This window comes from Anabrus simplex, chromosome 10 (assembly GCF_040414725.1).
Source record: "Anabrus simplex isolate iqAnaSimp1 chromosome 10, ASM4041472v1, whole genome shotgun sequence".
NCBI classification, from domain to species: Eukaryota; Metazoa; Arthropoda; class Insecta; order Orthoptera; family Tettigoniidae; genus Anabrus; species Anabrus simplex.
Genome location: NC_090274.1, coordinates 3,009,215 through 3,035,426, shown reverse-complemented (window position 1 = coordinate 3,035,426; position 26,212 = coordinate 3,009,215). Strand labels below are relative to the sequence as shown.

The 26,212-nt window shown below is 40.4% G+C and overlaps 1 protein-coding gene across 4 annotated transcripts in view; it reads right to left on the bottom strand.

Moving 5' to 3' along the window:
• Nucleotides 1–26,212, bottom strand: part of spin (Protein spinster) — a 137,527-nt gene that overhangs the window by 16,235 nt on the left and 95,080 nt on the right. Inside the window, exons 6-9 of one of the 4 annotated variants that reach the window (XM_067154704.2) lie at nt 24,016–24,277; nt 8,157–8,255; nt 5,397–5,628; nt 1,394–1,444 (exon numbers count right to left, since the gene is read on the bottom strand). In XM_067154704.2, coding sequence (XP_067010805.1) covers nt 1,394–1,444; nt 5,397–5,628; nt 8,157–8,255; nt 24,016–24,277 — 644 coding nt within the window. Of the gene's footprint in view, nt 1–1,393; nt 1,445–5,396; nt 5,629–8,156; nt 8,256–23,713; nt 23,976–24,015; nt 24,278–26,212 lie in introns of all 4 variants that reach the window. The other 3 variants (XM_067154706.2, XM_067154705.2, XM_067154707.2) reach the window with 3 other exon arrangements.

Sequence of the window (26,212 nt, the reverse complement as noted above, 5' to 3'; positions counted from 1 at the left end):
GGCAATATATGGAATTCTACAAAATATGATTCAGGTACGCTGTCTTTCTCTACTTAGCTGTAACTAGCAGTTCTCGACCTCTGCCGATATGTTCCATCAGTTCCTCTTGTTGAAAACAGCATTTGAAGTGTCCCGCGTCAAATTCACATTTTAAGGGCCTCCATCTGCTTTGTTTGAGGCATCTGTCAACACTGTACACAAGTATAGACAAGATGCAACATGTTTACATATGTTAGCCTAAGAACGATTCAAACCTGTACAAGTAAGGACTTTCTTGAATTTAATGAAAGCATTACATGGCATTCGTCTATTTTATTTCCATGTCTGACATCCAGTAGTCGGAAAACCACATTTCAAGGTACTTAATTTAAACTTATTTAATTATTTACTCTTTCTATTGGTGAGCCACTAGAAAAGTTACCTGCCTTTCACATGACAATCATGAATTTTGTTTGACTGATGTTAATATTCAGAACTAGATAGTAACTGCATTCACTTATCATCATCATCATCGTTGACCATCTCCAGTTGACCGGGTGTGGTGTACAAGCCCCCATCTTTGTCTGTCCATGAACGACTGTTCTCTCGTTACCTTCGCCCAATCTTGTCCTCTCTCCTTGACATCTTTCTTCACCAGATCGGTCCATTTTTCTCTGGGACTGCCCACTGGTCTTTTTAGTTTTATTTCTCTTTCATATTCTCTTCTTGCACTCATCCTTCTTACATGGCCAAACCACTTCAGACTTGCTTTCTGGATCCTCTGTAGTAGGGAGTCTCCTACTGCCACCTTCTCTCAAACTTTCTTGTTCCTGATCTCGTCCTTCCTGGTCTCCCGATCATGGTACGTTGGAACTTCATTTCTGCAGCTTGGAGTTTTGAGTTGTCCTGTCTTGTTAAAGTGGTAGTTCCCAAGCTATACGTTGGATGGGTGTATAACAGGATTTATGTAATTATATATTTGTAAAATTTACTTCCTATGCTAAGGAACTGTTGAAGATCATCTAAATTACCAGCTATCCATACTGTGTCATCTGCACAGCGAATGTTGTTGATTCAGAGCCTTTCTGTAAATCTTCAAGTTCTTCCAAAAATATATGCTCAAAATACAAGTTAAATAAGAGAGGTGAGAGAACAGATCCTTGTGTTAGTTCATTATCGGGCTGTATGGTGCCAATTCGTATTTAAAGAAAATTTTTTTTTTTTTCAAGAAACACACAGTAATTAACAAGTACAGCTTAACAATCGCCAAACAAAGACTTCTTTTCAAAACTGTGCCCTTAAAATAATCATACATTGAGATGTGTTTTATGAGCCCAGTAATAGAAGGAAACTTATGTCGAAGAGTTATGTTAAATCAAGAACAGAGGGAGCCAATTATGGGTGCACCACTGACCTACGGAATCGTCAGAAGAGCTGTTCTGTGATCTCAAGGCAACTTCCTCTGCTGGAAACAAAGACGACCAATAATCTGTTAGTACCGTATTCACCTTTAAACTTTGCTATGTTTAACACTGCGACCAGAAAATACCCCTTGCGACAGTACTTTCATTCTGATAGTGAGGAGGAAAGAGATAAATAGTCAAGCTGAAATTAATACACAGTAAAGTGTATTAAGAGGTTAAAAGAATTTCTGAACTTTAAATCTTAACCCATTTTCTCTTGAGTACAAAAATGATTTTTTTTCTTTCCTTTTTCTAAAGGCAGGAAATTTAGACAGGCAGAAAGGAGGATGATGATGATGATGCTTGTTGTTTAAAGGGGCCTAACATCGAGGTCATCGGCCCCAAATGGTACGAAATGAAATTATAACAAAAAATTCAAAATCATCCACTGACCAAAAGAAAAAAAATCGTCATGAAGAAGGAATGGATGGGCATGAAGCAAAAAACAAAAAACGAGCAAACAAAAAATTAGTGGATTCCACTAAAAAAAAAGGATCATATATAATTTATTACTGACCAAGGGACCACTCATAAAGCAGAATCCTGAATCGAGGATGCTTGATGTCTAAAGGGGTGCAAAATCCACGTCTAAGGCCCCACAGAGTGGTACATGTCACGAGTAAAGTAGAACCATGCTATTTGTCATGTTGGGGTACTGATCAAAAGTAGCGAAGACTCACAGTGTTCCACACAAGATGGTACTACTCACAAGTAATTGTACTTAGTACAGGTAACACAGACCTATGGTGTTTCTCACACAATGGCGCCACTCTTAGCCAACACAAACCGATGAGTTTCCTCACCTAGGTGTACTAGGTCCCACGGGCCCCGTGGTGTTCCTCATATAGTGGGCACTAATCACAGGCAACGCAGACCCACGGTGTCGTTCATATAGTGGTACAACTCACAGGCAACGCCCAGATCCGTGGTGTTTCTCACAATGGTACTGATCACGGGTACCGGAAACCCACAGGGGAACCACTGTCTGTTGCTACTAATCACAAACCTATTGTGTACCAAATATAGTGGTACTACTCATAAGTAAAGGCAACACATGGTGTTCCCTGCGTGATGGTACTAATCAATAGTAGTTTCGTGGTTCTAATACCAGCATCCCTTGGTCGCCCCTTTTAGTCACCTCTTACGACAGGCAGGGGATACCGCGGGTGTATTCTACATGTGCGTCCCCCACCCGCAAGGGGTAGTGTGTTTGGTCCGCGAGAGGTATTTTATTTCCCTCAAGTCCGCCGGCAAGCCGGTTAGGACCCCCCTATCCGCCACCTGGGACGCGCCACGTGGGAGTATCACCTCTCCCCCTGCTACGCCAGCGTAGTAGGTTCGTGGCAGGCAGAAAGGAACACACAAGGATCACAAATGAGGGGTCTGCATGAAAAAACACACTAATTTCATTTGTGCTGTTTTTTCAACGAGTGCTTTAACCTTTTGCACTCCTTTGTCATGTGGGAACAGACAATGAAATATTAGCCTTCCGCAGTTTGTACTTTCAGTGCTCCTGTGTCCACTATGCTATCTTTACATGATGTGAAGGCATCTCCCCTCTTTACGATACTTCAAAAAAATTCTAGGGGACTTAACTCTTATCTTGAATATTTACAGAAATTTGTTTCAACAAGGTTTGTTTGTAAACACCTTCGTCTCCTCGCGATATTGATATTTTACGACAGTGAAGATCCAACTGCTGACTTTGATTCATTAGAGCACAATACCAAAGAAAGTGAAACTTGTTTCTCGTATCTGGGATCCAGTTGACAAAACTATGATGTGCAGCTGAGAGTTAATGCGACCTGGCTACAATAGAAGTCGCAGCAGTCTAGTGTGACAAGAAATGTCGATTGCAATGAGGTCCAAAATCTATCAGACAATTCGCCCAGTTGTGTTATACGAAACTGAATGCTGGCCATAAGATAACCGAGGACGGCAGTGATTTTATAATGGTTTACGTTCTTATACTGAGTTCCGTTAGAAGAAGTCTTGTTTAGAATTGCTTTCAATACTTTGTTAGCAGTACTTTTCCCAAGTTCTGTGTTCATTTAAGTCGACAATCGTTATACGTGCATCATGTTATTTTGTTTCATGAACTAGCAATTAAGTTACTCTCGCGAGAGAAAAAAAAAAAAAAAAAAAGGCAATCTTGTAATCTTCTGTCCTTTTATGAAATGGGTAATGAAATGGCTTATGGCTTTTAGTGCCGCGAGTATCCGAAGACATGTTCGGCTCGCCAGGAGCAGGTCTTTTGGTTTGAGGCCTGTAGGCGACCTGCACGTCATGATGAGGATGAAATGATGATGAAGACGGCACATACACCCAGCCTCCATGCCAGAGAAATTAACCATCGATGGTTAAAATTCCAGACCCTGCCGGGAATCGAACCCGGGACCCCTGTGACCAAAGGCCAGCACGCTAACCAGTTAGCCATGGAGCAGGACATGAAATGGGTAATACTAACGAGAACACCTTTTTGCTGTTAAAATTAAATTCAACAAAGTGACTACGCCATTATCAGTGACATTACAACTAGTGATTTGTTTAAATATTTTCCCTGTATAGAAAAACTAAAATAAAAAGGGGAGCAATATAAATAGTGTCAACCAAAGTATTCAGATTGGCTACAGACTTCACACCATAAGTTATACTGTACCAGTTGGTTGTTTTTCGCATGTCTCTTGAAGGAAGTTTTACTGTATATTCAATATGTATTGGAGGAGGAGGACAAGTGTACTGTTAGTTGCTGGGATCTCTGGCTGCAGACTGCTATGCCACGGAGACAGCATGGAACTGCCCAAACACAAAATACAGCCCCAGTGTCCGACACGTCGACTCCCTCTCTCCCCGCGGGCTGCAGCATTATGGAGCTAGAACATGTTTTTATATGCCATTTACTGTACATGAAAACAGACAGAAGAAGTCTGTTACAGCGAGAATTAAATAATGGCGAAAAATTTACTCAACCTATTTCAAACCCCAGCAGAGTAATAATACCCTTGTACATGGGAATAGCCTTTTCAAAATTTAAACAGACTCAAAATATAAACCAACATCTGAAATAAGTGATGCACTCTGCGATATCTTGGGGTGCATCACATTAAAACGAAGCGATTGTTTACTTCAAGCTTTATATATAAAGAGTTAACTGCTATCAGTGGTGGTGATTATTGTTTTAAGAGGAAGTACAACTTGGCAACCATCCTCTAGATAACACTAATCAGAGGGGAAAATGGAAGGGAAGTGACACTTCGAAAAATGAAGATATCGGACAAAGGAAGAAAAGGGCCACGAAGGGCGTGAAAATGAAAGACTCACTAGCCCTCGCAAACCTAATAGCGCCAGGGTCGGAAAAGAACAAGAGTTGACCAAGAGAGGTCGGATAGGATAGATGAAAGTGAGGAGCCTGGCACAAGTAAGTGGAAGCAATGCCATGACTCAGCTGGGGACCCCATGTTCGCCAACCCACGCTCCAAAGTTCAGAGCCACTGGGACCCCTTTTAGTCGCCTCTTACGACAGGCAGGGGATACTGTGGGTGTTATTCTACTGCCCCCACCCACAGGGGGCACCTGATATCAGCCATGTTATTTACGCACTCCAGCATCACCTTCAAATTTCAATGGGAGATCTTGCTCGTGCAAGGAAGTCAATCAATTGCATTGTAAATAACAGTTATATTCTATGCACACTTCACTGCTGGTGAAGCTTATAAGTATTCTGGTATATACAAATCTTTCAGCAACTTGGTGACCATGTTAATCACTCATAATAAGGGATGCATTAGCGACAGGGTTCTCGCTCCAACCAAAGTTTAATATAGGAATTTTCAAGGGACAGGAAAAAAAAAAAATTGTCGTTACAATGGGGTTGTTGGTATAGCGGAATTCTGCTGTACCTACTTGGGAATTGGCAGGAAGTTTCTCAGAACAATAAAGACATGAGTAGCTCACCTGAAATGACGCCGCGAGCCCGCTCCTTGTCCTGGACGATGTAGAGCGCTGTGAGCAGGAAGAACATGCCTCCCAGAACCTCCACAAAACTTGTGGTAAAGAGCGCGTACTGAAGGCTGTGGAATCGCACCAATGGGTCCTCCTTTTGACCAGGAGCCGCAGTGGCGGTGACTGCGGTTGTTAAAGCTGCAACTCCAGTTGGGATCAGCGACACCTTCAAAGCTTCCGATATCTGGTGCAACAGACAATACAACAGAGATGGTGACGACAATTAAACTGCTTCACATACTAGGGAGTCAACTTATGTGAAACTATTTAAGCGACCAATGTACCAACTCAACATTCTAACTGCGTGAGGAAAAATACCACAGTACTGTCTAGATGAGCTCTGTCTCCTCAATCCAAGTTCTTAAAAATTAATTTCCATCTCCCACTTATCAAGAGGGTAGACCTCCTGATGAAGCTGCAAGAAGAAATGAGTACGTCAGGAGTCGAGGTGATGAGCAGATAGCAATGTATTGTCCTTAAACTTTTGACATTCCAGGTTTGTCCCTGCCTCTACTTTCTACATCATTTCAGTACAAACATTACAACACACATGCATTTTTAACCATATAAGCGACCTACTTTTACAGATTTGTCAGTTTTGGACAACACTCGATTAACTGGTCTGGACAATTTTTTTACAAAGTCATTTCATACCAAGATGACAGGAATTTCTAATGCGTTTCCACAGTTTATCTTGAACAGTATTTTTTTTACTCAAATTGGGCAGCCCTGGAGTTATTGTATTTAGTGCAGTTATCCAATTTTGTTTGAAAGTGCATTTGGGACCTTCTGTAATCACCAGAGATATGTATGTTGAGTTCTTTATTGCTATTTCATTATTATTTTGATGTTTGTCTAATTGTTGGACAGCCCTGAATTTGCTAGACATAGTGTAGTTATATTTTTTAGCAGAAAGTGACCAGTTTAGGACCTTCCATGGTCGGTTTAACAATTGTAACCGTACGTATGTACGATTCCCGAGTTTTTAGGTTAGAAAATTTTCGTATATAGTTTGTAATGTTAAAATCATGTAATTTTGTTTATTTACAATGTATAAACGTAATATTATAAGAATAATGTATAGTTAGGGAATATTGCATATGTTCATCATTATATTTTGTATAAATTTCCGTTTGGGTAAGAGTCTGTAAATATGGCCTAGCAGTAAGGATTGTGCAACCGGGAAAACAGCGACTATATCGGGAAGGACGGTTGAGGTCAGTTGTGTGTGTTGCAACTAAGTGGCTTGGAAACACGGGGTACGGCAGGTTGTATCGGTTGAAGAATTGGAGTAGATCAATGTGGACATACATGAGTGGACGGTCTATGTCACATCATATACTCGATAGCCAATGCGAGGGCTTTGTTTTGAGCGAGGTTTGGGTTGACAGAGTGACGCGGGAAGAAATGCCGGTGTGAGCGTTGCAACCAGTAAACTTTTCAGGACGCTATAACCACGTGTAGTAAGCATATGTAAGTGTGTACGCGTGTGCGGCGAATTATTCTGATTCTCATTCTGTTTCTGACTCTGATGCTGATACTGTGTGTTTCTCATTTGTACTGGTCTGCGGGAGCTACGTATTTGCGCAGTTTGCTATACGATCTGCTATTGTTCGTGTGTATCTGTTACGGAGTGAACATGGTATAATCACAACGACTTACCGGCTTTGCAGTGGACTTTCGGAAAAAGAAAGTGTTTGTTTGTAACTTGTCAGCCGAGTATGCAGCTTCAGTTGATGGAGAATTTTGCTGTTTGCTTGTCTCCGGACATGTAACGCTTTCTGTCCAGCCGGCAATTGGAAAGGATTCAAGACGTCGACGAAGAAGTGTAAATAAGGTTAGGGATGCTGTTAGTAAAGAAGGTTGCATCCATATGTAGAGAAATAGTCGTCGTACTTTTCTCTACCAGATTAGGATTCACGGTAACAGTGGAGTGCAGTGGTGCTCTTACCTGGAGGTATGTTAAAAGTATAATGATGTTCTATTTTTTTTTGTGATTTTAATGATGTGTAATTTGCCTTTGTAGACGGCAAAAGAATAAATCTCGTGAAGAGATGATTTTGTTGGGTAGTATTGTGTATATTTGCTCTATGTAAACAGCAAGCACTAAGTGGGTTGCATAAGTGTTGATTTTTGTTGATGTTTGTCACATATTAATTCTTATTCTGGGAGTAAAGTCATAGAATCAAACTTAAAGTGAGTCTTTTGTCAGTGGAGTGAGGCTGAACCTGGCATGTTACCCAAATTTAATCTCAGGGGTTATATAGCAACAGGTAAGGTTATAAAGTAAGTCTCGAGCCTCGTCAGCCTGATGACCGTCGCCTTGGGAGAGGGAGTGGCTCGTTGCTCTACATAATTAAATATTCCTGCAATTGTTTGGCAGGTGGTGCCCATTATCCTTGTTATTTACACTTATTTGAGTCAACGTTTATCTGTTCAGTATTTCAATAGCTTGCAGTAGTTACACAATGTAAGACAAAAAATCAACATCCTCTCTGGTTTTCTCCAGTTAATTTCAATTTTCAAGTATCCACATCGATTATTAAAAGTAATTCAGCACACGGCTTTTACAAAGGACACTTTACCTCAGCAATGAAAAGGTTAAAATGAATGCAACATTTGATTTTCCATTTCTGCTGTTGCGAACTATGGTGGTTCAACGAATGATTATCACAACCTACAGAATACTTAAAGTAGAATACAGATACTTACCACACCTATCATGTATGGACTTCCAGCATCACCCAGGGCATGTGATATGAGGATCTGGAAGGCTTCGGCCGTTGACCGTCTTGTGGGGATCACCACGTACTAGAGAGGACAGAGATAAGACAGTGACTGAACTGAAGAAACTGGCCATGTCAACCACTTCCACACAACCCCAGGGGACTACAGCGGTTACAAAACCATTACCCTGCTACTCTACAGTATAAGCTAATTATAACTGAGTTATCTAGTCTAAAGGTTAATCACCATCAGGGCTGAGACACTAGGACCCAAGAAAAGATCTCAATGAGCCATTTATCAACATCTTGAGAATTATTATTATTATTATTATTATTATTATTATTATTATTAGCAGAAAATTGTTGTACAGAAGAGCAAAACACAAGAACTTCTTTTAACGTCTCACAATTTATGAACTTCCTTATTAAGTATCCACATTGATGCTATCTAATTAAAATCATGAACCTACCACCTTTCAAGGCATTATAATGTTATAGGCTTGATGCATAAGTTTGTGCGATATTCTTTTGGGTTGGCAACAATGCAGCGTGAAGGCATTGCTTGCCGTTATTCCGGTTTTTTAACCGAGTTTGGAGTTTGTGTGTTTTCTTGATTGTGAACATATTAGTGTATACGGATATGGAATGTCAAGTTGAGAAAAGTGAGCATTTCCGACACATTTTAACAGAGCACGAGCTGTGAGAACAGTCTGTGAAGTGTACAGTAAAGAAACAATTGCTGAAAGAACAGCACAAAAATGGTCTTCCCGCTTTCAAGCAGGACGGTTTGACTTGTCTGATGATCCACGTTCTGGAAGACCTTCAGATTTTGATGAAAATCGCTTGAATGAGTTGCTTCATGAGAATCCTCGTCAAAGAACGTGGGAATAGGCGCAAGTTTTTAAATGTCATCAGTCAACTATTGTACACCATTTGCATTCGATGGGTAAGGTACAGAAATTGGGTATATGGGTACTACATGTGCTAAGTGACAGTAACAAAAATCAAGTAGTTCCTCATTGCTGGCCCGGCACTTGTGATAGGCATGAAGCACTCCTTTCGAACATTGTCACCGGTGACGAGAAATGGTGCCTCTATGTCAACGTGAAGAAGAGGAAAGAGTGGCTCAGCCCATCAAAAAAGGCAAGGTTAAGGCAAGACATGAATTATAGAAAAAATTTAAGCAAGTGTATTTCCAGCAGAGTGCAGCCCTTGTAAAGCAGACCCTCCGATGAGGATGGGAGGCATATGCCATGTGTAGGTAACTGCGTGTTATTGTGGTGGAGGATAGTGTTGTGTGTGGTGTGCGAGTTGCAGGGATGTTGGGGACAGCACAAACACCCAGCCCCCAGACCACTCGAATTACGTCCCCGACCCGGCCGGGAATCAAACCCGAGACCCTCTGAACCGAAGGCCAGTACGGTGACCATTCAGCCAACGAGTCTGATGTGAGAGATGAGATGAGAAGACTTTTCAAGTTACTCTCATACTGGTGGTGGCCAACATTTTTAAAATGGTCCTAGTGTCTCCAGTTTCTCTCTAACAGATACTTGATACATTTTCTCATATTAATATTACAGACTATTTGTAGACTAGGTACAAAAAATTCTTAATCTTTTACAGAAAACTTATGCCTCAGAAATAATATTTAAAATAATATACAAACATACATAAAAACTTTACTGGAAATAGGAAACCAAATACATCCTCTATATTCCAAACACTTCCCATGTCTTTGAAATATCTGAGAAGTTTTGGACATGAAATGTCCCTTAAGTATTCAGCAGTTACGTTTCATGGGAGAAGCCAGCAGGACTACCGAGCTGTTCAGCGTAGACCATACACCACCGTTGTTGCTGCTGCTGCTGCTCCTCTTGCCCGAGTGAGTTGTTAGAATAGCAACACCTCCCATTAGTTACCTTATGAGGAAAGTGATACTGTACCCCATGCAAACTTCAGGTACGCTAAGTGCATTCTTTATGGTGTGTAGAAAAAAAGTTACCCTAATTATAACAGTTTTGTATATAAAACAGTGACATCTATATATAATAATTTGATAAGCTGATTTTTTCGTAGCTGAAATTGTGGGAAAATCGTTCAATACATTTCAATGAGCGACCTCCCATTTTTAAACATGCAATCTGAAGGTCCTTGGAAAAATGGTAATTATAACCCTAGAACTGGAAATTCTCTAATATTTGAAAGTTTTGACCCTGCTGTAGTGGCACTGTTGAATTTCTTCACAAAATTTCCTCAATTTATTAACAGATGTCATGAGAGTTTTCTTTTTGTCATTCTCGATGTCCAGCAGGCATGAGTCCAGTTTCATTCATAGTTACAAACAGATGAGAGGGCTTTATACGAAATGGACAGAGAATAAAGTGTTCTTGCAGAGAAAAGTCAGCTGTTTCACACTGAGTATGGTGAAAATTCACAGCCTGTTTCCAGTCATTCCACCAGGTTAGGAATGGAATGAAGGAGGCCCCATCTAGGGGCGAGGATAGGAATTGTGCCGGCTGCCGAAGCCTGTCGCTCTCCTTTGGGGCAACGATTAATGACGGACAGATGAAATTATATTGGAATGTGCTGCTGGAATGAAAGATAAAGGGAAAAGTGGAGTACCCAGAGAAAAATCTGTCCCGCCTCCACTTTGTCAAGTACGGAACCCAGCGGTGGGAGGCTGGCGCTTTGCCACCTGAACCACGGAGGCTCATTAGCTGCTCCACGTGTCGCTCTTAATGGTTGCTCAGAAGTGCAACTGCACAGCCACCAAAAGCAAGCAAGTTTTATGCGTCTGTTGATACTGCGAACATACACAGAGGTCTTTCAGTTTACAGGGAGGTTACTTCTCTTTTCCGTGCACTGGCTGAGATTTCAAACGTGGCCGCCTTAATGAGAAACTAGATAAAATACCACTTTGCTATCCTGCCCCTTACAGCCACAGATCAGGCTGCTCTTGTACCTCTAGCACTAACACTACTTCTGTAGATGTCAACTTATACTTCTTTTTTAGGAAGGAAGTGTAGGACATCGTAGACTCTGTTGCCTCCTCACAAGTCTACGAACATGGACTTGACGAAGGGAGCTAAGCAATAGGCTGTGATTCGTTTTATGTCCCACTGGCCACTTTCATTGTTTTCTGAGGAGTTTCTTAATGTGTCGGTTAACCTACTGACAAGGACACTCACATATTTTGAGTTCAATGTGCTGAGCACCTTCAAATGTCACTGGAGTGAGTCGTTGATTGAACCTATTTCGGGCTCAGAAAGAAAGTACTCTACTATCCGAGTAGCTGGACCAGCTTTATCTTTTCCCTGCTCAATCTCAGACAAGGCCTCAATGCCTTGGCATCAACCATCTCTTGAATTTCATTCACATAATTTGTAAAAATTTTCTCGTCCACATGAAGTTCAAAATACCGTAGTTCTGGGGTTTCTGGAGACGAATTAATATTCAACATATCTGGATTCAGCTCCTGGCAAACTCACCATCAGGTTATATGACCACTTTTCTCCCTACCCCATGGCACTTCTTCACCATTACCACTTTCAAATATTTCTGCAACATCACTTCCAATAATACTGAAATCCACATTTGACTTAATCATTTCCAACAGACTGCAGCATGTTTCAAGTAAATTGAGTATTTTCAATTCCAGCACTAAGAGCGCAACGTTGCAATCTCATCGACTGTACCGCAAAGCAGTTAGAAGTGTTACGTCTCTGCCCCTCCCAGTTTTCAAAATTACTATTATATCGTTGGTCGGTGGATGCAGAGTGGGTCTCTGTCCACAAGTGGCCACTGTGATCCAACAACTCTGTACTCCAAACGACCAACCAAGCAGAGGACAGGTGACCACGGCTCTACGCCTTTGTATTCGGGAGACGGAGAGGGGTTGGTCCCCACCATCTCCCAGCCCGAGAGACAGCGTGGCCGCCTCCCCCGTCAAGGAAGGAATGAAAACATTTAGTAGTAGTCGTAGTTATATTGCATCGTCAAGCAATCGGGACGAGATCTGGTACAAAGGAGAGTACAAACTGCTAACTTTCTCTACACACACACAAACTTAGCTAGGGATTGTGAGTACCATTCAACACATTTACAACCCTGAGTCTGCATTGGGTAGGCATCCTTCCTTCTGTTAGTATTAACATTAGTCTGCGTTATCAAGCTGCATGAGGAGGCGACACAAAAAGCGTTTTCAAAGCTCAACTCAAATCATCCCACGAGACAACCCGGTTAGCACTTTCCAACAACGTTATCCATTGAGACAATAAAAAAGAAATCCAGGTGTTTTTGAAGATGATGTTCCAATAACAGATCACTTGTTCCTACCACACAATTTTAATCCTTTAAGGATCACTTCTTGGGCCTTGCATGGTTTCTCGATTTAGTTAGTACAAGTATGGTATAAAAATTGTCCTTTCCAAGATTAAAGCGATTGTCAGCAGGAAAGAAACCTAAGATGAGTGAATGTCAGGTCAGGAACACAAAACTGGAACAGGTGGATCTTGCAGTTATGATCGATGGTATTGTTACGTTGACAGTTTACTTTCAATTTGCAAATCCTCCAGGGTTAAAAAAAGGCCAAGGTTTTTCTTTTTTGTATTTACAATATTAAAGAACTTCGATGATTTCAAGAAAATTGAGCATCATTTGCCCAAAGTTATCCTGTACTTTTAAAAAATACAGAAACTGCAAGAATGAAACAATGTATTTAACATTAAATCACAGCGAGTCATTACATTGTATAAGAAAAGAATTGCACACTAAAAGCTTTTTGCCATTCAAAATTAAGCCTTAGACAGTCCTTTTTTTCGAATGTTACCACATAATAGAAGATAGTAGTTGTCTCCTGGCTGCAGGATGGGGTAGACCGTAAAATGCCCAGAGTTGGGCAACTCTCTAGAGGGCAATGGGCTTTGGGCAGAGGAGCTACTCAGTGTCTCACGTCCTTGAAATCTGACAGTCAGGTGTAGCGAGCTGAAACTAAGCGTCATTCTCATGTGTATCCAGGAAGGTCAGAAAAGTAGATTGAGGTCAGTCATCCAGCAATTCCGGGTGACGAATGAATAATAATAAAAGATAGAAGAAAATAATGACAGTTGTTACAACTATGATCTTCCTGAGGTCAAGGTGGGGAGAGTAATGGATGCTCATGAATTTTTGTGAACCCAGGGTAGCACAATTGGAGGGTCAGATGCCAAAATGAACCAACTACAAAACTGGAATTTATCTGTTCCCTTTAGAAATACAGAAATGCGAAAGAAATGGTGCCCAGACATCTCTGCAAACTTTAAGGTAAAAAGAATATTTTACAGACTTTGTATGAATGAAAAACACGTCACAGTTATACTTTTTCCCTTCTTCAAAATGAATTTAAAAGATAATGCTGAGAAATATTAAATATACAGTTGGTTCACTCTGGCACCAGACCCTCGTCAAGTAGCAAGTTTTACGAAGTTCGTGTCCATTACAGCAGCTCCCCCTCCACGTCAAGCAGCACTGGCCTGGAACACGTCAGAGCGCGAGGCAGCTCTTGACGTTGTTATGAAACAACCTTTGGGAAAGATGCCGATTTCAATGGTATAATAATTTGTTTTGTAAACAACTTTAAATATAAAAAGTTAATTTAAATCTGAAAATAGCGTATTGAAAATCTCAACAAGCAACGGTTGTTTTGGTTTTTTGACCAGGAAAAGATTGTCTTATGGGAAAATGTGTGAAATCATCTGATTTTTTGTTTTGTTGTTGTCTGAAACTTTTTTTTTTTTTCACTGGAATTTTAGTTTACCTGGAAAATGACCATCCAAATGTGTCTGACCGAGGTTGTTCATGCATGTATTTGTGGTTTCTGTCATTAATCTTTAATGGTTTTATTAAAATATTGGATAACATCCTCTGCTTCTTTGTGCTTAAACTTATGCATGTTCTGTATCAGTCCATGCAACACTCGAGTTTTGTGGAAACGCCAGCCATTTCATTAGTGTTAGGTTAAACAACGAAACTAAACCTGTGTCACGTGCATGCATTCAGCACGGACCCCACAGCACGCTGCCGGTATTGACTTACAGTAGTGAAGTCTAATTTTCTCTAAAACAGCAAGATTGGGGACAGGGCATGGGACCCACAATTCAAGAAACTGTCAAATCTTGTGATCAAAAACCCCAACAATTTTATGGAGAATCCAAAACTTAGTAGACAGACTACTTCTCCAAATACACATGTACAGTGAACAAGATCTGAACAGGGGCCACCAACAAATTTTTTTTTTCACTTACTGAATACCACAAATACTGTACTTATTTTTCCATGTCAAACCCATTTTCCCTCGACATTCCCCGATTTTGAAGACTTGCCCCAATGAAAGAGCCCTGAAATAGTATGCCATTAGAGTTTTCAGATAACCTGCATTCCTAAGGAGCTTGACACTGTAGTCAACAGTCACTAGAGTCTTCCCAATTTTGTGTTCCTGACAAAGATTTACAGGACCTACGGACAAAAAATCTGTGAAAACAAGACTTGAAGTAGTGTTCATGGAGCAATCTCTTGAAATGGTTATTGTTACCAGCCAGCATGAGAGAGAGAGAAATCCACTGCATTCCAAACATGCATCTCCAATAAATCCACATGCAGGTCCACCAGTATCACAGATCCATAACGAAGTTGGTATAATCTCAAAAAACTGGAATGATCCAGAAATAGTGCGACTAATTGAGAAAAACAACATCAATTACTTCTTTATGTAAACAAATACCCCTCACTGGGGTCCATCCACAGACAATGATATGAATCTGCCTTGTCGATGCTACACAAAAAGACAGATTAATGCGTATCATTTAATCAAACACATTTTGAGATCTCGGTATGTTCTCTTTATTTGTGAAAAATATTTCCTAAAAATCTTGAAGATTTGATCACAATATGCACACCTTACAAATAAACTAAAAACTCTCTCTAATTAATTCATCTTCTAATAATAAACCATCTCATTCCTATTAGCGCAATTAGAATACAAAAACTTCAGCTGTTAGATGTAAATAAAATCTGTTTTCCAATTTTACTTTCAAGTTTTAAAAAAATCTCTTACCCTGAAGTGTCTTCTATACTCTCATAATAAATGCATGTTTCGTAAACCTGTTAAAAATCAATTTCACATTGCGGTCAGTTGTGAACAAGCAGCAACCTGGCTCCCACACGACTTCAATGTGACAAGTCTTCGACCCATATGTTTTCATATGAGTATAGAGGACAACTAACAAGAAAGAGACTTTTTAACACTCGGGTGACCTCGTACGCTCCCCAATGGTAGGTGATGGGCCCCGAGAAATCTCACTTTTATTCATGACATAGTTTCGGTCTCCCTGTGACATCTCTTGACCATTTCAGACTTGCACATTGAGCAGAATAAATTGTAGATGTATATCTGCCACTTTTCTTTTATTCAGGACCTTCTTTTATTCTTTGATTTAGTTTGCAAACATCAACTTTCTTTCTGCCAGTTCAGTCAACGATAAGATGGAGCACTTGCGTAATACTATGTTAGCCGACGACTATATTATACAAGAATTGTATCCCCACGATCGTTCAAATGAATTGTGAAATAGTGGAAACAATGCGAGAGCGATATTCAAGCCCCTACACGCCGTAATTGACCGTAGTGTGCTCATTTATTCAAGCGACTCTGATGACGACGGCAACAATGTAAACGCTGATGATGTATTAGGAATTGAAGCTGAAGACGGTTTTATGAAGACCGATCCACTGAGATATTTAGAGTACTCGTACAACTTTAAAGATAAAATCTTGACTAGTTTAATATTTATGTACATTTTTATAATCATGTGCACTCTAGTTTGCTCAGTAGAAAAATGTCTGGTCCAAAAGCTCAAGCATCCGGGCAGCAATGTGTTAAAAATAATTTTAAAGTACAATTGGACAACAGATTTTATTTACATGTATCAGCTGAAGTTGTTTTCATTGTAATGAAGTCATCTGTAATATTTGCTGAAGAAGAGAATTATATTGTTCTTGAAACATGTACGACTGAACGATTAGTATGAAATAGACTGCTGTTTAGGATTAACAAGGCGGACACCATTTGCACCACGGGTATTCAGATTTGTGACACGGAGGAATGACTCCCTATTGTGCGTTTATATGGCGGTTGTGTAAGAAGAAACTTGTGATGAGACAACAAATACCTAGTCCCCGAGTCAGAAGAATTAACCAGATGTAATTAAAATCTCTGACCTGGCCGAGAATCGAGGCTGGGACCCTCCGGGCTGACAGTTCAGGTAAGGAGCGACCTTTATCACTATGAATAACAAATTATAATGGAAAATCTGCAACAGGAAACATCCCTCCCGACTGACTGAAATCAAAGTTCATCAGCCTGCCAAAATTCTAAAAGTCAGGCTCTGAATTCCACACACTCAATTACGGAGAAGAGTAGAGGAGAACATCTGCAGAGCTCTGCTTTGCTAACCAACAACCATTTTGAAAAGATTTCATTCTCAAAATCAGATTTTAACTTTCTTAAAACATAGTCATTGGGAGAAAAAAGTTCACAAACTTCAATTTTATATACGAGTAATTATTCAGCTTTGTCATTACAGCCTTACATGGTAACTGCTGCCGTTACACAGAGGCTGAGCACTTCATCTTGCACCAAGCACAAGCGTCTCAGGAGTACCAGGCCTTCATTAATAGCAGCCAGTACAATGACGGCCATTTCCCTCTGTTTCACCTACTGTTCTACTCCCACCAGCATGACTATGAGAAACTGAACAATTACTCATACATACCACATCAAGTCGCTGTAAATGATAACCATGCCAATATTTAAAAAAACTCAGATAAATAAATCATTCAATGTTATCTGTTAGTATAAAACCCATCACCACAACCACAACCCCATCACCTCACAAGCCAATGTTAGTGGAATAGGTAGCAATGTCTCTTGGTTTTATTTCACAGTATTATTTCAAATTAGGGGACTCAAAAGGCTAAAGACAACAGTTCAATGAGGAATTTGGTAGTGCAACACAATTGGACAGAGTGTGATGATTTCTACGATTCCCTCCCCCATTTATATGACAATGGCAATATCGACAGTTAACACAGAACAGTATTATGCACAGCTAGTGCACTCATGCTCATCGCCGTGAGTAGTTTGTGGCGCATGTCCACTATCTCTCGTGTCAGACAGGTGGTCTCACTTCCCACATTGCAGAAGCTCATCCTCCTAACAATTATGCAACCTATTATATACAAAACCTTGATCTCTTCAGTGGCACGCCTGATAAATTCTCGTTTAAGTGCAGTGTTCATTTCATTATCATCCAGTATTTTCTCGGAGATTTTAAGCTTTGTGAAAAATTTACTCCAGTATTTTCAACAGATGGCAGGAGGTCTTCACCTCCATTTGTGAAATCTTTGGCCTAAAACGTGTCTTAATTTCTCTCCTTTACATACAAACCTCAAGTAGCAGACGACGTAAACAGAAATGGTGAGTGCGAAACGGAAGAGATGTTTGTCCAAAGACAAAATAGGAGCCTATATCAGAGTGTTTCTAATGATTCTCTGGATAATGATCTTGTTGGTATTTCTAGCAAAAGTGAAGTAACTATAGTGATGGTAGGAGATATCAAACATACATTTGTATGGAAAAAAAAAATGTCTGGAAATAATGCTGGTCTTATAAAATTCCATTTACGGGACATCCTAGTGTAAAGGTTGTAATTAATACCATAGGTGAGTGCGATTGACTAATGGATGATCTAAGTTTGAAAGTGATCAAAACCAATTCTTATGCTAAAACGTGTGCAGGAACTTGTAAATAAATCTTCCTATACAAGGGCACAGTTTTGGAAAGAAAGTGACTTGTGAAATTTGGCATTCGTTTTGTCGATGGGAATTATACAAAAGCTGGAGAAAAATTTGTCACAAGACAGTATCTCAAAACACCACGAAAATACCAAACGAAAGGTGCAGAAAGGCTTATTATTAAAAAAAAAGAGTGAAACTGTGAAGCAAGTTTTTAATAAGATTTCAGATTCTTAAGATTATACAAATGTGTTAGCATCATTTCTCCTTAATAACTGCCACTAATTCCTTGCTTGCTACAAATATATAATTTCCCCTGAAAAGACCTCACCATTTTGGCATAAAAACTCTGTGGTTAAAAAACAACAACATCCAGATCCCTTAAGTACTTTTCTGCTTCTGGAATAACTCAATGCAATTCTGATAGTTACCTGGCAGAAGAACGGTTGAGGACGTGTTGAGTGGTGAATCAGCCAATCCCTATTTGTGCATTAGGTACATTGTATATCTTATTTTAGCCGAGTTGTTTCGAAGCATTAAACTGTAACCAGGGACTTGAGCAGTTGGTCCCAAATGAGATGTCCACAGTCACGATCCTAATGACTGTGGACGCTGGGATCGTCGCGCTGTGCTGTGGTGGTCAGGAAGGAAGATACCGACTCTCTCTGCCGACAGTTTCTGGAGTGTGTCACGTTGCGCCATGGTGGTGTTACATATGTATTTCTATGTTTCTCGAAGAATTTCTATGCTTATGGCGAGCCAGGAAGCTCACTAACTAAAAATTAAGTGTGGTTTTTAACTGGAAGTTTACACAATTGAAACTAGAATTCTGAAAAACATGGGATGTAACATTCAAAGTTGTTGGGACACAAAAATCGGACTTCAAATTACGTGATTTCGAATTAACTGCCAACTCGCAATGCAGAAATGCCAACCCTTGCCGTGTCAAAAAATATTCAAAGACTCGTACTGCATGCCAATTAACCTTGATTCACAGTTTATACCTTTGAAATGCCCTGGAAAAAAACTATTTCCACCAAGGTGCATTTACAGTATTCAAATAATGCACTTGGATAAATCACTGGCAAACATAACCTCACGCATTGAAAGAAAAAAAAATGCTCGATTCAAAGACTAGGACAAATTATGCTAGTTCCCCTGTGCAAGTCCTTTATTCATTGGATTACTGAAAAAAAATGAAATGGCGTATGGCTTTTAGTGCCGGGAGTGTCCGAGGACATGTTCGGCTCGCCAGGTGCAGGTCTTTCGATTTGACACCCGTAGGTGACCTGCGCGTCGTGATGAGGATGAAATGATGATGAAGACGACACATACACCCTGCCCCAGTGCCAGTGAAATTAACCAATGATGGTTAAAATTCCCGACCCTGCCGGGAATCGAACCCGGGACCCCTGTGACCAAAGGCCAGCACGCTAACCATTTAGCCATGGAGGCGGATTGGATTACTGTACTGAATGCATTTTAGATGCCCTGTACTTACACGGAAAGTGCCCGACGCCCTTAAAACATCGTGGCTTATCGAACTTCCCAAGGACGAGGGGAAGAAGTCTCTTGCTTCTACAGTATGTGCATTGCAACACAGTGCAATGACCCCCCCGCCCCCCTTGTATGATTTCCCAGCTGGCACTTCCCTCCTATAAAACCATAAGTCTGTTTGCGCTCGACATTTTAAAAAAAAATGCAGTTTCATCGGCATTGACAATATTATTCGGTGCATACGAATTGATTATATGAGCCACGCTTTTTCGCCAACTATCAGCATCGCCGGTGTCCGTGGATTCTACTTCTCTGCACACTGCCTGCTACGTGATGATATGGCGTTCCTTAAAACGCTAAATACAAAAGAATTACGATTTTACTCAAAATTAGCAAATATAAAGCACACTGTAGACACAACAAAAGCAGTTTTGAATTATAAGTCTGAATTTCTGTAATGGGACCGGCATTGTTCTTCGAATTATGAATTGTCCGTATTTCGAATTGAAACAATTTAAATAACATGCAAAACCGTACCTCATATTGCCAGGAACAAGAGCTTCTTCAAATTATAGCGGTTCTACTCTATGTACAATAATTATATGCAGTAAACACTTCTGGAATGTATTTTAAAAATAAATTGGAGTTATATTTGACATCCGGACTTGTTCAACCTCTACAGTTAACTGCCAGTAGACCGTCAAGTCTGACACTGGCGTTTGTGGAAAAGAAAAATAATAATTTCTCCATCAGAGGTGGTGGTGGACAAATTCTAACTGCACTCCAAAAGCCTGGATTCAATTCCAAACCTCTCCGCAGTGTTCACACGGAGCAAGGGACATAACACAGCAAACGATTCGTCCGTCAGATGACGACGTTAAGCCTTGATCAGAGCCTTTGATGTTATTGGACAGGAGTGCCAACACTCCTCATACCTCATTATCACAATGACCTCACAACCGGACGCACAGATCGTACACGAGCGTCAGGTAGCAAACATTTCCTCATACAGTCCTGTTACTAAAACCCCACCCAACTGGTTGACCCCCAGACTCCCCAAGCAACCACACACTGCCAACTCGAGATCAATCTTCCAGAAAGCTCTTCATTCAGATTCAGATGCCTACCAAACCACTTGCATTGAACCACCACATTGTGGCTCACGACTGCATCACTGACCGACTAGTGTCGTCCTGCACCTCCTGCTCTAGTGCAGACTCCGCCCAGCTTTCTACTTTGGTTTAATTGTCCAGACTCGAGCCAAACGAACATTCGGCTAAACCCGTGTCTGTCCCCATTCACACCTGATTTTATCAAACAACTGTCTCACAATTGAAGTCATTAAACATTTACTCCCATGACCCACCCTCTTGCCCTTAGAGATTCTGAAGTCTGACATCAACTGGAGCTCACGTGCAGGGAAGCACGCTTCTATCCATTCTCTTGTCTGACCAAACCCCACCACCTCCCTTTACTGCAAAACAGCGCCTAATGTCTAATTCTATCCTCCAGAGACGAAGGCTGAAGCAGGTGTTTCTTTCATGTGTAAGTTGCTGCACTCCATCTACCTCCTACACATATAGCAACTTGCAGTCAACAGGCTCAAATACTTCATTTAATTATGCAAACAAGGGGATTAACATTTTCAAATCTAATTTGTTTAAGGAGATTATGCATAGCAAGAATCTTCAATGAGCCCAAGCAATTGTTTTTTTTACCAGAGGTGAAAGCATTAAAATTTCCCTTCCTCATGTCCTTATATGTTTGATGATGATATACAAAAGCAAATCAACTCATTTTCTGCTAAGCAAACGGCTAAGCCAATTCTGAGCTGATGGTATTTCTAATTAGGCAAGGAAGGATTTTAGTGGTTTGCTTGTATTTACCAAACACAATAAGCGAGGGACGCCTTAACACAGGAGAAATAAAATCAGAGCCATTACTGTTAGCAACGACAGTTAGTTGGCAAAAGAGCATCAGCATGATCCAGAGTGCAAATCAACGTGCAACCGTTAGGTTGAAAGAACAAATTAACAGGCAGCAGTAACAAAGCAATGATAAAACTCAAGATTTAAAGAAATAAAAACCTGAGATGTGTAAAGAAAAGAGAAATTAAACTAAACAGGTGTCCCTCATCCAAACAGTCAGTTTTCTGGCTCTGGACACTATTGCCAGCCGGGTTGTGGGATCTTAACAGTGAATGTTTTCTAGTACCTAATATTCCTGAAACTCGCACACCACCGCATTAAACTTTCCTTCACTACCCTGACACTACGGATGACGCTGCCAATCCTCACTGCAGGATTTACCCCCGTGTAATAGCCACACAGAATCATCCAAACTGTACGATTACCCCTCTTAGAACCAGTTGGAAAAAAAAACTTCAGAAAATTGCACGATAAAATGATTTGTCTGGTAAATAAATACTGGGTTATTAAGCTACAGAACAAAAATTACATAGTTATATTAACAATACTGTAACATGCTCTAGGATAATTTATATCCAGAATTATTTCAGTTTCATTTCCAAGAGCGCTATCTTGTACACTTTTTCATTGGTAACTATTTTCAAGTGAGCTGACAGCAGGAGTATGCTACAAAAAACCAGGTGTACGATTTCTACAGCTGTTATTGGGGGTCCAATGAGCTGGTGGGAAGTGTTTCAACGTTAATCACAGGTAATTACTAAATACCGGAGGAAACTTTTAAGCAAATGGCGAAGCAAATTTTACTGTACGTCCAACTTGTTATCAGTAGATTCGACTCCGAGCGAGGCGTACCGTGCCGCAATGTCCCAGGCTATCACGACGTCACACAACTTTCCCTGCACTGGCCAAATCATTCTACCCATAAAAAAACAAACTGATATTTAAAAATAATTGTATTTATTCAAGTATTTCACAGTCGCACAGCATACCATTGGATACATCCTAAAGATCACACTGAAGAGAATGCAATTTTCCAACCACCCGAACCGAGGAAAAGGTACCTTGCAATATTGATGACTTTTTCTTGAAAATATAAAATTCTGAAATATTTATAACCAATGTTCAAAATTTCCCATCTGGATTTGCTCGGATGAAGGGTTTTGGAGAAACAATGTCTTAAAGTTGACGTGTTTGAAACATGCTTAAAAACGGGCACTTTTGCGTTCTGCCTCCGATAAAAAATATGAAAATATAAATTCAAAATTCAAATCCTAAATGACTCAACATGAAATAAAATTAGGAAAATGATTGTGTGATTGGATTTTCTGTAAGATTATTGGTTATTTCATAAACAACCTCCAAATCAGAGAACATATTTTGGCTGACAGCAATGTTACGAGATTGCAGAGAAGGTGAAGTTTGGGCACATAATTAGAATGCCAAAGTTGGCATGCAAGGAAACTGTAGTTCATAAAGTACCGTATTTACACAAATAATACCCGCACATTAAAAAAAAAAAAAAATGGGGCATGAAATCGGGGTGCGGGTTTTATTTGCGTCAATGTTGGCATTTTTTTTTTTTTCAAAATCAGCCTTCCTAAATTTAGGGTGCTGGATTATTCAGCGGCGGGTATTATTCGCGTAAATACGGTGGCGGGGATTATTCGTGTAAATACCCGTATTTACGCGAATAATACCCGCACATTTTTTTAAAAACTTGAGGCACGAAGTTGGGCTACCTAAAGTTAGGGTGCGGGGATTATTCGCGTAAATACGGTATAAATCTGGGAGGTTCTCACTGCTACACTGGTTGGAATGTAATCACAGCCACGGATCCTACGTGCTGTTGATACATGATTGGTGGCCTCAAGCCAGTGTAGCACCAGGAAGCTTCCGAAGTTATGCACTCAACTATGTGACAGAAAAGAGGGCTAGAGGCTGGCCCAGAAGTTCATGGAAGGGTACAGTACCATACCCACAAAGAAACTGGAACAGGGAATGCATGATGATGATCATGATGATGATGATGATGTACTGCTGTGATCTTGAATATTTGCCACCTTTCAATAAAATCGTTAGCTTTGAATTTAAATATCTGATATGTTAAAACATTTTCCACCACAATAGTTTTCATAGGGCTTTCTTAAATTGTTCTCTAATGTCGCATATTAATCTAAAGCTGCCTGAACCAGTCTGTTGATTTGCACCCCGTTTCTGAAGCCAAAGGGAGAAAGAACCATGCTACTTCACACCAACAGGACAGCAGCAACAGTGTGTATGATCGGCTTACCAACAGCATATCGGCCACAATGGCCCAATTTAAATTCAACGCGAGTTGCCCCAAGAATACTAGTGAATAACAGAGGACAGTATTCATCCTGACAGTTAACATGGCGCCTATTAGCAGCGGAGCGCTGACGAGCAACCCACAGCCGCAGACGATGGGATCCGCCCTTGGGAACTTGCTTCTCCACCTCTGCCCCACGTACGAACCGAGGGGCACTCCGATCAGTCCCGCAAACATCGCCATGCCACCGAACACGAAGGATACTCTGCAACATAAACACCTTGATCAGAAATGTTCGTACTCACCAACAGCATGTCAGCCACAATAGACCAGTTGACGTTGAGAAACAGTTCTCCAAAGAAGACAAAAGTGAAGCACCATCCGATGCTGACGTCCGCCACAACGATGGCAAGAAAAACAAAGCCGGCACTGATCAGCAGCCCGGTCGCACAGATCAGGGGATCCACGCGGACCCACCGAGGGCGCAACAACTGGGCCGCGAACGAACCCAGCGGTACGCCGATAAGGCCCGAGATCATGCAGATGATCCCGAACTTGTACGATACGCTGCAAGAGGATCACGTGCGCACATGAAGAACAGCCATCACCAGAACAAACCCTTGATACACTTCTCTTAATAATGTCAAATTAACAGCATGAAAAAGAGTTTTATGACAAAACAAGAAAATGAGTGAGAGCTGAAGCTATCTCTATCCAGTTAATTTATAACTGTTAGGTTTTCAGTCTGCTGAAACTAATTTTTAGTAAATACATTTATGAACTACCTAAAATTAAAAAAAGTAACAGTATTATACGTGAATAAGAAAGTGAAAACTGTTAGGAGCAGGATCTGATATGTCGACCTTGGACTTTAGGCAAAAACCATTTGAAGAGAACTTAAAAACTGATGTTGTATTTACGTGTTTCAGGTATTTATAAGGTTCAAAACAATGGCCCTACGGTGCTTAAAAATACCTAAATTGACGTTAGAACCTATATTTGCCTATATTCCCATAATTCCTATTTTAAAATTCCCAAATTGATTGAAAAACTTTTAATTTGTTCCGAGAAACAAAAATATTTGCCAAATCATTTTCAGTATATTCTTGAAGTACTCTACAAACAAAATCTTAAAATCGAGAAGTCCTAACCGGCCCGTAGCCTGTATGCCATGAGGTGGGATACATCACTTCAGTCGTCTGTTTTTCCAGTGTGTGCATTACGCCAGGAGTTTCCCCATTACACATCGGATAGTAAAATTATATTCTGTAACGTTTGCAGCAAAGAGTTGGGTGAATTTCCCCTAAAGAGCTATCAAATGGTGTTTTAATTGATGCCTATTAAAATACGTAAAAATTAAAGCTGCCTAATATTTTTAGAGCCTATTTTAGGCATCTAAAATAACACACCTAAAAATTCGAGGTCTACCGATAAGGAAACCATACCACCTGCAGAGATGCCAGCTATTACGATTCAATCGTAATAATTATGAATTACCCATCGTAATTACGCCTTTACGAATCACACACCACAAATTACGATTGTTTGTTGATTTTTAAATCTAAGTGTATGAAGTGTTGAAAAAGATACACAAGGAATGCCATTACAGCTTGAATTCTCAGAATATTATTTCCGGATTTATCAGTAATCATTTATACCCCTTTCCTGTCCCTCGATTAAGAATATTTCGAGTTTTCATGCACCGAAAGCAGTGTGTGCTTCCAGTACCGGAAATATAGGCACCTGTGAACTGGTATATCTTGCGGAGTGGTCGTTTTTGTTCCTCGCATGATCAGACTTCCATGCCAGTATGCGAGTTCTTTTGTCTTTGTTTTGGCAGCAAAGTGGTGACAAACTCCGTTTAATTGTGAGTACTGTGTGCGTGACTGTTGAAGAAGTATTTATTGCTATTTAAGTTGCCAAATTTACATATATTGCTCTTCTGGGATATATGGTAATCGTGTGTTACGAAATGCGAAAGGTATGAAATAATGAAGCGATTTCTTGTGCAGGAAAATACGTGTGATTACGTTACCGTGACTAGTGACGCTAGTAATAAACCAAAAATAGTTCAAAAATTTAGGGAGGAATACTCGAAAGAATGACCCTGTTTACTGTGTTCCTCAAAATCTAATTCACAGGTGTTTTATAGTGTGTGTAGCCGCAATATTTCAGATGCGCATGATGAGGAAGAACAAGACTGAATCCCGCGCTAATATGAACTCCAAACTGTTGTAAGATCTCTAAAAAAGAAAAAAATTTACACACACACCCCCCCCCCGTGCTTTAGCGGCTACATTACGAATTGCCTTTCTTTCTTGAAAGTTGGCATCTCTGCACTGGGCCACAGCTTCCCTTTCACCCTTGCTTTTTCCCACGACACACGGGCGGAAGAGAGGTTCAGTGTGGGAAGAGGGAGCAACAAACGTGGAAGCAGAAACGAGCTTGTCCGAGGCCAAGAAGAGATGGACGAGCGTTTAATTCACCGTGTAATTATCGCGT